This window comes from Pholis gunnellus (assembly GCF_910591455.1).
Source record: "Pholis gunnellus genome assembly, chromosome: 10".
In the NCBI taxonomy this organism is placed as follows: Eukaryota; Metazoa; Chordata; class Actinopteri; order Perciformes; family Pholidae; genus Pholis; species Pholis gunnellus.
In genome coordinates this window covers 15,493,149-15,507,535 of record NC_136537.1, presented here as the reverse complement: position 1 = coordinate 15,507,535, position 14,387 = coordinate 15,493,149, and the positions used below count along the sequence as shown (strand labels likewise).

Genomic DNA, 14,387 nt, shown 5'->3' with positions numbered 1-14,387 from the left:
TTACAACCACAGACACAAAGGCGTGATGAAAACTCGACATTAAACTTTACATAAAATAACTTCAAGCGCTGAGAAGCAACTTCATACATTTGTGTGTAATCATCTGGTCATTGAGGTTACTCGTGGCAGTCATAAAATATTAATAAGTTACACACTTTGGGGTTCCCTATACAATATTGGTTTCAGAATACAAATACAATACGTTATAAATGTGTTTGCGATGCGAGACATTAGTGCATTACCAGTTGGGTCTGATTACACATCTGGGCCGGAGGTACAAAACTATGTAAAATACTTGTTTATCAAAGGTAAACAATGTAGCTTTTTAGGCAGCCGGTGTCGCAGTAACACTGCTCAACCATGTGAAATGAAAATTCACCCGTCCGCACATCTGATGAATAATGGCAGCAGTGAAGCAGGAGAACAAGTCAGACATCTTGTTCGTGCGTCCTGTTGTACGACTCCTGTACGTGAGTGTGCATGGGGAGGGTGCATGTCCTCTACAAACTCTCGAAGCCGACGGCGCAGAGGAGGAAGATGGCGTAGAGCAGTAAGAGACAGAGTCCCAGCCTGCGGTCCAACCTCCAGCTGTTCAGATGGACACACAGGACCTGAGAAAGTGATGGACGGAAAGACAGAGAGCTTCATTTCCTTTGCACTGCCCGAAATATAATTCTCTGAGTTTGAAAACAGAGACAAGGGCCTAGACAGGAAAAATACAAGACGAAATGATTGGTGAAGAAAAAAACAGGCAACAGATGTTGGTGCAGACTTTGTTTGCTCATGTTACAATCTAAGAAATAAGATGATTTAACTGAATTGTAACAACAATGATCAGATGGGATGGGGATCTAACTCACAGTGAGTATGACGGAGGCCAACAGAAGAATCACGGAGTACACCAGGCCTTTGCTGTTGATTGTCACCTAAAAAACAGAGATGACATTAACATGAAAGCATTAACATGTTGATAAATGATACAATCTGTGTTCATTCAAGGTGTTCTCTACATGAATACAGTAATTTACTTTATTTTGTCCTCCACTACATTCACGTTTAAAGGCATCTTCATTTCTTCTTTGAAATGCTGAGCAATACTCAGATGTAAGATATATTTTAGAAAAGTATTTTTTTTATATATGAGTGGGTAGTGAAGCAGCGACAAGGGGGAGAGACGGGATAACCAATAGGATAGTGTTATATTATTAAGATCATGGGTCAAGTCAGCTGTATCAGACATCAATCAGGTAAAGGAAGCGTTTCGGGTTACCACTGATCCGTAGCTGACGATGATAGTCCTCAGTGCCCAGGGGAAGCCCAGGCCCAGCAGCACATCAAAGATATTACTGCCAATGGAATTGGACACAGCCATGTCGCCCATCCCTGACATACACACGATAAAACTTTGTGAAATTTAAGAAGTGCGAAGGCATTCAAATAACATCCAGTCAGTTTTCTGTCAAAAGTGTGCTTGTGAATGCGATTTAGATTTGTAACTAAAATGTGCTAAAAAGCTAGGTGGTATAAATGATTCAACAATGTAAATATGTGCTGAGACACTTCAAACACACCTTGTCGGGCGACAATGAGGCTGGCCATACAGTCAGGGACACTGGTGCCGGCTGCCAGAAAAGTGATGCCCATGATGACTTCTGGAATTCCAAGTGTGTTGCTGATTATGGTCACCTAGACAGAGACACAGAGGGAAGAGGCCGTGTATATTTATGTGTGTGTGTGTGTGTGTGTGTGTGTGTGTGTGTGCACGCAAGCATGCTGGTGCATTACTGTGTTTCTTACCATCCAGACCATGAAGTAAGAGTAGAGGGCTATCCAGAGCGTGGAGGACAGGAAGGTGAGCAGGTACCAGCGCTCCCATTGCGGCAGGTTACAGTTGGGGATGGTGAAGTGAAGCAGGACGCTCAAGGGCCAAGAGAGCAGCCACTTCAGACGCACACACCAACCATCTGGAATTATGAAAACACACACACACACACAAACATGTGCACACAAGTTTCCCCACAGGGATCACTACAGATTCATCCAAACGTATTCATGTAGCATGGCTTGTTAATCTTAGTATCATCCCTTTTTAATTAGCTTTTTAATGTGCGAGTGTCTGATTTCATTTACCACTCACCTGGCAGAACGAAGGGTTCGAAAGGAGTGTTCTCCTCCTCTCCTTCCTCCTGCTCTTCCTCTTCCTCCTCTTCCTCTTTAGGCTGCGCTCCACCACCCGTCTCCCCCCCGGTCTCTTTACCCCCCTCCTTATCTCCCTCAAGCGGCTGCCTGTCTCCCTCCGACGCCGTCCCGTTCTCCCTCCCCCACGGCCCGTTAGCACCGAAACCTTCCTCCCCCGAAGCTCCTCCCTCCTCCGGCCCCCCCTGGGACCGAATCAGCCTCTGCCTCTGTTGGGTGGGGAGGGAGTGAGGGTTAAGTCAGAGAAGAGAAAGAGGGAAATTAAAAGAGAAGAAATCTAAATGAAATGAGAAAGAACTTAATCTGACTGTAGGGCATGTCCTCACATTCACCAGAGCGGATTTGGTAAGCAGCGATCTGGGGCATGACACAGAGCAGGGGCAGCAGGGGAAGTCACACTTTAATTTGGTACTGGAAATGGCAAGCACACATGCAGGAGAGCCCAGAGAGTGAGGCAGCCAATGTTGAAGATTGAGTTCTTGTCTGCTTTTGTGGGTTAATATTATGCATTAGGCAGCAGTCTGTTTGTTTTGTGGCAGCAAATAGGATGTTGTTTGATAATATGACGTAAAAAAGAAATCGATCTCATCTTTCTGTCTAACTGCAAAACTCCTGTGCACAAGCACATAGTATCCATATAGCAATCAAAAACACAATTACCATAAACACCACCACCAAGCTGAAATGGTAGCCTCTAAACGCACACAGACTTTTCTTTCAGTACAAATGGAGATAAGCTGAAAGAGATCTCATAATGGCAGATTGTGGGGGAAAAAATATTTTCAGCAAAGAAAGCAACAATGGAGAAGCTCCAATGGAGAAACAGCATTCTCACTGAGATCGGCTGTTTCTTTCAATAAGTGCATATAATGCCACTCTTTGCTTTCTGCTATGAATGAAAACAGTCAGTTAGTTCAGCATTTCCCACTCATTGTAGACTGTATGGATACCACTAACTCTGAAACACACATTTCTCAATATATATACATTGAAATTAAATGTAGCAAAGGCCCCGAAAACTAAATTTGGGCCGTTATTTTACAGCTTGTGGTATAAGTTTTAATGGTGCAACACGATTTAGTAAAGAAACTAGCAAGTAGTTAGCAACTACTAAGAGAGGACTTTACAGCACAAAGGAATAGATTTACTAACCGCTGGAGCAGTTCAGGTACACAAGCGTGAGTGCAGTGTTCCTGCATTAAATATACTGTAATTTCACCAATATGACCCTGCTTATTTGACAGTGATATACTGCTTTTTAAAATGCTGCACATGCACATTTAAATACCCACCAACCTAGCCGAAAACACGGGGGAACTTGACGCTATGTGAAGGGTGCAAGCAAGTGCAGTGTACCTCGTTGATGACCATGCGTGCTGCCATGCGCAGGCGGGTGAAGGGGGGGAAATGCGGGGTGATGAGAAGACGGAGGCTTGCCTCTGAGAAGGAGAGCTGGTGGGGATGCAGGTTCAGCATCTCATCCACCATCACCACCCCCGAGTCCTGGCCGGCCACCACACATGACTCTGGGGGTAGATGGAAGTTAGCAGGAGATATCAGTGGAAAAGAGAGGATAGTTTAATCAGACAGCAGACGAAAAAGAACACAAAGAGTACAGAGTGGAGAAAAATCGTGTCCATCAATGTGGTCTAGTTCTACTTCAGCCTGTTGGAAATCCACAGGGCAACACAAATGGGTTTTGACTGTCAGCCTTAAATGTGTCACTAGGTCTGTTGAATGCTGCTCAGAGACAGAGGGACCATTTTTTTATTTTTTCATGTTTTGAACGTTCACATTCACACGTGCATACACAAGATCCAGCACCTGGCTTCAGCGGTACCATGTCGTTGTCACAGTCTCCGATATTTCCGACAGCAGTGGTCCGTCGTAGGCTACTCAGGCATGGTTGACCTGCCCTGGTGCAGTGTCTCTCTGCCAGGCTGCACAGAGATCTGTTGAACCTACACACACACACACACACACACACACACACAGAGATGTCGTGTCTTCAGTACCTTCAGTAGAGAGTGTGGTGGCTTGATTACAGCAGGATGTAAATGTGAGAGGAATAAAAAGAGACTCACTTCATGATGATTATGTATAGTCCGTACATGGACATCAGGATGATGGTCTCCCACCTGAAACATGCACACACACACACACCAACAGATATTTATAAATACGAATACATTCGTCACACTGACAGTTATCTTGCAAACTGACATCCAATCAACAGAGGCTTACCACAGGACTTTGTCATCATAGATAACCTGCAAAAACAATGAAAATATACTTTAATTACATCTAAAAAATATATATACTTTTTCCATACCTCATCAAAGGAAAATAGAAGATTGATTAGCTAAATATCGGCTAATAAAGTTACTAGCATTAGCTCATCGCATCTTCGTTACAATTCTAAAACTAAACAAATTAAAAGGATCCTCATGAAAAAATATTACAACTGATAGGATAATGAATGAATATTGGCCTCAAAAGTCCAGTTCCATCAAGCTGTAATTTTGTATGGAGTGAGTAGTTTCTCTCCACTAGTAGCCATATGAACCGTTTGTGGTCTTGTAAATGTAGGAATTAATTAAAGTAGGTGATGTCTGTGGACACTGGAGGACTTCTCACCAAGATAAGCACCACTATGGACAGGATGTAGAAGACAGCATCACGGAACAAAGGCCACCAGCTCAGAGAGATGGGCTGGAAAGAGACGCACATTGTACATTTTCATTAGTGAAATCAAGTATATTGAGATGAGATGATGTAATCATATTTTTAAAAAAAGCTTTAAAAACATCCATTGGCTTTTAGGTCTGAAAAAGTGATATTATTCCTCCTTTTTGCTTTAGCAGTACCTGTCCAGAGAAGATGCCACAGAGGCCGATGATGACCAGGATGTTAAAGACAGCTGATCCCACGATAGTTCCCACACCCACGTCTCCTTTTGTGATAAACACCCCTAAAAACACGGAACAGGAAAAAAGAAGCTATGAATCATCAGACATTTTTTTGAATGTGGTTGTCTGAAATGAATAAATGATGGATTGTATTTCCCAAGCATACATAAATGTGTTAAAGTTAGACATAATGTCGCTCTCCCTTGAACAGAAATATTGCATCTTGTGTTCATAACCACAGACGCTGTGCGGATATCTTTTATCTTATGCTACTCGTGTGGAATATTCACTGCAATATTGCCTAAAGCCATTCCAATACCTATGAAAGCCAGCCTTTCTTTCTTTTGAGAATAAAATAGATTACATAAGAGGCAATATAAGACAAAATGTCCTTAAGCCACATGGATTCAGAAGCAAAGGTTTCATTCTTACAAATTACAACAATATATCTGTTTTAATAAACCGTATGATATGTCTTCTATTAAAAGTAGTTTTCAGGATATATCCCCAATGGTGTCCAGTGTCTTTCATTTCTAAAACATGTGTGTGAGTTTCTGTCTCTGTTTTATATCTGAGCCAAAGCTTCCAAACACTGTGAACAACATCCCTTTGTTGTCTATATTTATTTATATATACTTGTGAGAACATCTTGGCCACTGAAGTAATCCATCAAGCAAAATGAAACGTGCTCTTCTCGCCATCTTCGTTCACGTCTACTTAACGCTTGAAATCAGTGTGTCTGCCTCCAGCCACTCGACTCCTCTCAGTCTGAACCAGGTGATGTGATGACACTTAATTGGAGAACTGATGTAGCACTCATTGGGCTAACCCATTAGAGTGAGTCATTGATGAGACGAGCGCCCATACTGACCAATCAGAGAGGTGAAGAGCTCGGGGGCGGAGCTCCCAGCTGCCATGAACGTTGCCCCGGCAACATCCTGACTGAGGTGAAGGTTCTGGAGGAAGACGAGTTTAAACAGATTAAAAGGATGAAACTGGTGATATTTCATATGTTTCTTACTGTCAACAAACCCTAAATCAATGGTTTGATCCTACTATGTGTATCCAAAGCCTGATAAAGTCTCCAAAAACACATAAATGAGCCACTGTTGCACTAGAGACGAACATGGCACTGTAATTTAATTTGAGTTAGTCCCACATGTCCCCAATGAATATAAATCCACATTTGAAAATAGTCCCCAACAAATGCACTATTTACTCATGTTTGATTAATGTTTAACTAACACTAAACTGCATAACAGTTATTTTGCCTTTAAAATAAAAAAGTAAACAATGAGTATGTAATCTGTTATTAAAGATTTACGTCTTCAGTTCAAACAAATGTGCTTGGGACTGGGTGGCAGATGGGGGAGACAGAACGTACCGATATATATCTGGACTAATGCATTGTTGGTTTACTTTGTTTCATTAGATATAAAGACAGTAAGAAAATAACTCTTTATCCTTGAAACATTAAGAGGGGAAATCCCTGTTTATCTGAAAAAACACAGAGACAACATCAGCTATCTGTAGACAAACTATAGTATAAGTCCTACATGCTTTTATTTATGTATTAGATGTGTCTTTAGTTCATACCTCTGATACTTTTTCCAGTGATGGCACAAAGTAAAATTCACACACAATGGCCAGCGCATGAAACATGTAGATAGCCTGTGAAATACAGGAGACAGGTTATTGACCACATGGCTTATATAGGTTTATATATCTGTTTGTGAGTTTAATCCAACAAAGCAAGAAGCTTCCGTCATTTCAAATTCTGGCTTTCAGGCAGAGTCGATACTCACACAGAGAACATGAAGGAGTATCGCTCCATGTCTCCTCTGCTCTGGAGTGAAGATGTCTTCAGGAAAATCACTGATAGCTGCAGAAGAGACGGACAGACAGTAAACTAACGATGTACAAAAGGAGGGAAATTCCTGAACTACAGCTGAAACGATAAGTGGATTAATCGATTGGTTGAGCACAGAAGAATCAGGCAAAGCAAACATTTTCCAGCTTCTCAAATCAGAAGATTTGTTGCTAATCTGTCCCTGCAAGATTTAAAAATGTTATGTTTGATTATATGGTTTTTCAATTCTGTAATAGCATTCTCCACTGCTGTTTGTAAACGGGATTATTTTTGTATCAGCCTATAGTATATATTGTGTGTTAGGAATATGTTGAATATACCTTTAAATGTGTTGTTTATGGAGCTTTTTTCCTATCTTTAATCAAGAGAGTGATCTTTCAATGCGAGAGCATGAGTCATTGATTTCACTTCACATTTTGTAATGCCTTCCTTTAAAACCCGGTCCTCACTCTCAGTTAGCACTTTGATTTCTGCTCAAACTGTACGCTTGCACTCAAGATATATTATTGCCTGCACAGATTTAATGTGCTTCAGCCCTTCTCCTCACACTTCTTCTGCTTCTGTGTGCTCGTAAAACATGATTTCTCCTCTGCTCTTGGATTTCTTTTAGGGGGCAATAACCCTGTCAAAATGCCCCCAACCAATGGAATACCAGATGTCGTATTGATCCTGCCTCATTGCGGATGCGTGTGCTATATTTCTTATAAGGCATCTAATTTGGGTGAGTTAGACAGTGCACTGCAACCACCGTCTTTCCAACTGAGAAGAGGTGTTATGCTCGACTGCACCGTTTTTCAAAGAAAGCTCAAACAAATGCCACGACTCACTGCGCCATAAAAAAAAAAGCTTTTGTTATGAGGCAGCTCAAAGCAACAATAACGTGGAAAGTTGCCTCCCAAGTGACTTTCAGATTTCAGGAGTCAGGATTTATAAAAACCGCCGCAACAAACATGTGAGTTAAACAAGTGTGACTAAAGTGGATGAGATCTTGCACAGAGGCAACATTGTGCAGTTAGAGGTGAACAAGCATCATGTTTGGTGATGGAGGCAGAGATATTGAATGATACTATGATTTAGTTTGCATATTTCTACCACCAAGAACAAGATGGTGCTCTTGCAAACAGTAATAAGAAGATAATGTCTTTGAGGCCTTGAAGTTTAATCTGTACTGTTTCCCCCACAGGGAGTTTTCTTTAGCTCAGTACATGCAGCTTTATTATCTGTAATTGGCAACTAAATCTCTTCATCTCTCAGATCGTAAGATGATGTCACTGTTTCTCTCTCAGCCCTTTCAAACCAGCCAAATGGATCCAAGCACCACACAAGCGATGAGAGAACTGCTGATGAGAGGCTACTGATCAGCAGGTCATTAGAACGGGGCAGAGGCACTTTGAACAGCTCCAGATGCACCACACCATCCAACCACAAACTCAGCATTCAGTTTCCTAGCAACCGGGTCCCCTCAAAGGCCTAACTGTGTTTAAACACCAAGATGTGCAGAGTTGATGGATGAGGTGGAGCGGAGAGGCACAGATTGATGCACGGAGGAGATAGACTTGTATTAAACACAACGCTCTCACACTGCCTCGGCACACAAAACACACACACACACACTTGTGTTACTAATCATCACAGTATTTCCGACATGGATATCCAAACCCAAACTTAAATCTAGGCCTGTTGAAAGGTCCCCAGTCCAATTCAATACACTCACAAGTGACTGTATGGGGTCTGTTTTTGTAAGGATAAAAAAGAAGAAATCCCCTCCCTTGTCTCATACACACACACATACGGTATTTATATATATACACACACACACACACACACACACACACACACACACACACACACACACACACACACCGCACACACACACGGTTAAATGTCTCACCAGATCTAGAAACACTGTCAGTCTTGTTGTTGTCTTCTTCTTGCTGGATGAGCTCTCTCTTGGACAAGGAGATGTCATAATTCACAGTGGATGCGTGGGAACCTAAAAAATAGAGATTGACATATATATATATATATATACATAACTAAATATATAAGTCACTATACTGTATATCTGAGTGTTTGAGCAATACAGTGAGTTTGCCCAACTTTAACGTTTTTATTTGTCTACTGTGCTGCTAAAACATATGGTTGTAAATAACTAATATTACTGCAATCTAACATTTAAATAATGTTATTTGCTTGGTTAAATTCAACACAAGAATCAGTGTATATTCCTTGTGAAGCACCTGTAACATCGTTGAAGTTGAAGACCCAGGCGACTACGAGCAGAGTGACTCCACAGACGCAGAGCCGCGGGAGGAGACGCGTCTGTCTCGGTCTCCTCGGTGCCTTCATCCCGCCAGACGCCCTCGCTCGCCGGCTCTCCGCTCAGATCATGTCGCCTCCGCCGCTACACGGTCCTCCCCAAAAACAGACTGGATCAAACTGGCCTCTCCTTTTATTTTTACGATTTATCTTCTTTCGGCTATTTTAGCTTTGGGCTCCATCCACGATACAGGAGTATGTCTGGTGGGCTCGGCCTGTCATCAGCATCTCAGCACCGACGCAGCATCCGCACGCACGAGCTCAAACTCCACCAGACACACAATGAAATCATCAGCCAGCTCCGATATATAAAAAAAACATCTCTCGATTCAGACCGTCATCTCCTTCTCTTCTGCCCTACATATGAAGCCGCACTTAGCGGTTCTCTGTATGGGAGGGGGTGTTTTCAAGTCATGGACAAGACCACCAGGGAGCGCCTTCAACTGGGAGGGGCGACTGGAGAGACGGGAAGGCATTGGGCGCAAATATGCACTTTCACTGGTGCATGTAATTCAAAATGTGTAAAAGTAATTGGTAACATTTATACTGTTGCAGTGGAACTGAGAGACTTACCTGATAATAATTGATGGCCGGATCTGCTGATGCGTTAAAAAAAACTCATCAGTAATGGTCTGACTGTTACTCTAAGCTATTTCTCTATATTGGGCAGGGTGAGGCTATTCTCACAAAAATAACTAAGAAGTCAACTCTTTGTTAAAGGATTGCTACACGTTATTCAAGTGGATCTTCATACAATACTCACGTTGCTTGATATGCACACTGAATGATTTATTGGCTGCTGTCATTTCTCCATACTTGCCACAAAGATCCACGTCTAAAGCTATTTGTATGCAATTAGAATCCAAAGTGATCTTTCTGTGTAAATAAAAAAAACTGAAAAATTGCAGCAAAAAATTAAGTGGACTTTTTCTAAACTTCCACTTCCAATTTCCTTCGTTGTGCCACAATAGGAGAAACAATCACAGCAAACAAAAACTGTCTGAGTATGTTTTTAATAGAGTTGAAAAGGTATACATATATAGAGCATATATATTATTTTCATTGATTGACTTTGGTGTTTAAGTCAGACGTGTGGTAGCCAGGAAGAATAGTTTCTTAAATTATACAAATGTTGTATAGAAATTGGGTTGAGCAGGATTTTCTTCAATGTACATTTTTTTTTAAATCATACATCTCCTCCTCTAAACTAAAATCAAGTAATTCTTTTTAAAATAAAATGTCTAAGTCTAAAATCTAAGTCCTTTTAAATCGAGACATTTACTGATACAATATTTAGTACGTTTCACTGCAGACATTTTTATCAAGTTATTGACTGTGTTTTATCAAACTCAGCTACTGAAACGCTTAGTAAATGTGCAGAATGATTTATATTAAATTGCAAATGTATTCATGTATTTTTGTAAAACAAAAAGAAGAAATTCAGCACTAAACCAAATTCAAAAACCCAGACTATCAGTCAGATAAAAGGAGTCAACATGTTTAAAAGAGTGTTTGAATCAGATAGGAGGTAAGGCCACATAATGCACATGGCAGTAGGGTTCTAACATCAGGCGTGCACTGCTCCACAAGGTGTTGATGGAAATACAATTTCCTGTCCAGTTTACTGAAGTCACAAAGGCCAAAACAGTGAGAACGCCGACAAACACCAGAAGAAGTCCTGCTCTAGAGAACACATCTGCAAACCTTAGACAACGGAGAAACCCAGAGGGACGACAATGAACGAGGAAACATAAAGAACACGAAATCTGTATTTTTGATGTGAAACTGAAGTACCTTTTGGTCTGAAGGTCTAGTATGAGAGTTGGAGTTTTCAGCAGCTCCTCAGCCTCAGTTTCCTCCTGCAGACACAGTACCAGACATCACTGATCTCATCATCCCTATATCTACTGTACAGTCACAGCTGTAAGGGTTTGAATCTAGTGGCACACTCTAGTGGTCACTTGTAGGAGTACAGGACAATCAGATACAGCTTTACTAATAAACTGGCAACTGAGTGATTCTCTCAAGTTCAAACGTGTAAACACAGAAGGGAGGGGTCCTACATGTCTAAGATCTCGGGAGTCTGACACGCTGGTCTTCACTTCAGCTGAAGAGGCCAACAGCTTAACTTCCTCCGCAAAGGACAAAGGAGGACTGAGCGATCCTTCCTTCTCTCCCATCAGCTCCTTCACAAAAGTGCTGGAAACCAACAGCAGAAACACGGCGCAGTGTGAGTGCATACAGGTGACTCTCAGTGGAGGTCACCATATCATTTCAAAGCAGGAGAATATTTGTGCGTCAGGGTTACAACGAGGCCTCGTCCAGTCTCTCCTCCAACTGCTCTCTCAGCTCCTGGTTTGTCAGCCTGAGGTACTGGAGCAGAGAGACAACAAAACACACGTTCAACAGCTCATAACATGAAGATATTATCTGTGAATACGGTTCTTTCTGCTATGAATGAGACCATCTGTACCTCTATGGAGGTGGAGCACTCCTCGACCATTTCCTCCAAAAGCTTTAACTGTGCGTTTTTCTATCACAAAACACACAAAAAGAACAGTCAAAATATTCATGTTTGAACTCCAAAGAGAAAGATCAATAATCCGGTTGCTGCATTGTACTGATGTCTGTGTTCCTACCTGATAAATAACCTCGTCCCTATTCTGAAGCCATAGCTGAGCCTCCTCCATTCCACACTGAGGAAACACATGACGTAACAAATCAGGAGCTGTTTGACGATGTAACGCGACTCATGGTAGTATGAATGGAGAGAGAAAAAAGTAGTTAAATATCTCCATGTTGAATCCATGGCGTCACCTCAAGGCTTTGAAGTGAAGCGCTAAGCTTGCGAAAGCTCATCTTGTCTTCGTTCCTCTCTTGCTCGAGGCTCTTAAGCTGAGAAAAAAAGTCAGGATTATATTTATATGTATATTTTGGTACTACTTCCAACTGTAGTGTGACAGATTAAAGTTGTGAAAAGTAACAGACATCGTGCCTCTTCAGTGAGCTTCTTCTTCTGTATCTTCATCTTGGTGATTTCATCTTCCTGCACAAAAAAAAAGAACATGAAGGTTTACCTGATATGTAAAATGACAATCATATGCCTACTGTCAACCATAACTATAACTACCATAACTAACTGTGAAGGCTCCGATGTTTGGATCAAAATGAATGTGCAATTATCCTGTTGTATGTGTGCTGTATAACCCTAGCTTGTATTAAGCTATCTTATGTTTATAAATCAACAAACTTAATGTAATGAAATCATAGAGAATGACATACAAAATCTGAAACGTAATGTTTGAAGATGAATTCTGTTATTTCTTGTCAGACGTCAACTAAAAAGTAAAATCCTTGACATATACTTCAGTGTTATTGCATAGGTTTACGAGTGAGGTGCCACCGTGGCCTGTGTACAACCGACCTGGATTAGACTACAATAAAAGACACAATTTAACATTTAACACAAATTATGAGGATGTTAAGAACGAGAATAAAGCTGTTTCTGAACAATCAAACATCATTCAATGTTTGTTACGAGTTACTCGTAGATCTGAGCTCGTATAACGAGATCTCATCAAGGATTTAGCTCAAGTGTGGTCTTAAAGGCAGCGTTATATTTGTATCCAACACGTATACATACACCAGTAATACAAATTGTAACACTTTAATTTCTGGTAACGCACCAATTCCTCAATCTTTTTGTCACTGCATCTCTCCACAGCGAGGTCATCAGCCAGGAGACCGTTGCAAGGCTCTGCTTCAACCTTCAGCGCTTCACTGATGATTTTCTCCTGGCTGCAGATACACAAACATGTTAAAGTTAAGGTTAAAAAGTAGTAAGGAACAAAGATAACGTGGCTGACACATAACAACATTGAATAACAAAACATAAAAGCTCAAAGGCAGATCTCACAGATGAAGATAAAACAGACAGATTAAGTTTGACGGTTTGAGACAATGAAGTGACTTCATACGCTTCAACTTGTTCTCTGAGGGCGGTGTTTTCTGAACGCAGGATTGCCATGTCATCATCCGCAACATCCAGCCAGTCCCTCATTTTAGCAGTCAAGTCTCTCTGCTGGTTTAGACTGTAATCCCGCTCTGCTATCTTCTCGAGCATCTCCCTCAGTGTCCTACTCTCACACACACACACACACACACACACAAACACACACACACAAACCAGAAGAACAGGCGTCATATATTGCTGCTGAGTAAGTCAACCAAACATTTTTAAGTGTGTGGGTTTATTCGGTGAACATCACTCACATAGTTTCCTCTGTGACATCCATCCTGCTGGCTTACTCCTCCCTGGTGCACATAAATTACCAAAAGGAGCGACTCACAGCACTAGTATGCATCATCCATTGTTCTTCCAAACTTTATTTCTTTGTAAAATGTACACATGACTGAATCTCACATTGTAAATAACTCACTAAGGTTAGCTCCAGCTAAAACTTATCTAACACATCTTTAAAAAGCAGCACTACCTGCAATGAGAGGCGCAATGAGAGCCTTCTCATTAATTAGCTAGTTAAAATGCTAATATTTCGCCTAAATGTACTGTAGAGTGTCCATTCATTTATGTTTGTTATGCTAGTAACACGCTAGCATAAGCTAGCTAGGTTTCTCAGCTAGCTAACCTAGCATACTGCTAACGCTACTGTTTTGTACTTATATTAGCTTTAAAAATTAACAAAATGTCGAAACAGCGAGTAAATACAAACCCAGGAGGTTGTCAGCAGCTAGCTTAACCAAACTGTAGTTCTGGCTGCCATACCGAATGCAGGAAACCGTCAAAATAAACCAACAGTTACAATTACCGTTACCGTTACCGCGTTGTCACTAAGACGTCAGACACGGGACCGGTACGGTACAGGATCGCGAGGAGGGGTCCAAAACATTTTCCTGGCTATTTTAAAAATGTAGGCCGATACGATATTTGAACGTGTGTTGGACATTCTCCATAATGATTAATTAAAAAATGGTCCTGGTACTTTTTGGAATTGTTTCTCTGTATTAGATAAAAGTAAGACTTTTAAACCAAAATTTCACTAAACCACTAAAAACTACAAAAGATCAAATACATT

At 41.2% G+C, this 14,387-nt stretch overlaps 1 protein-coding gene across 1 annotated transcript; it reads right to left on the bottom strand.

Moving 5' to 3' along the window:
• Positions 1-500: 500 nt before the first annotated feature.
• slc24a6a (solute carrier family 24 member 6a) lies at positions 501-9,324 on the bottom strand (the record flags this gene model as incomplete). The annotated part of the gene is made up of 17 exons (XM_079167024.1): positions 501-611; positions 861-926; positions 1,271-1,383; positions 1,572-1,686; positions 1,798-1,964; positions 2,138-2,405; positions 3,634-3,722; positions 4,021-4,157; positions 4,281-4,334; positions 4,441-4,466; positions 4,834-4,908; positions 5,064-5,167; positions 5,977-6,061; positions 6,702-6,776; positions 6,911-6,987; positions 8,867-8,968; positions 9,216-9,324. 17 exons carry the CDS (start codon positions 9,322-9,324, stop codon positions 501-503), a joined length of 1,773 nt encoding a protein of 590 aa, XP_079023150.1.
• Between the last annotated feature and the right edge of the window lie 5,063 nt (positions 9,325-14,387).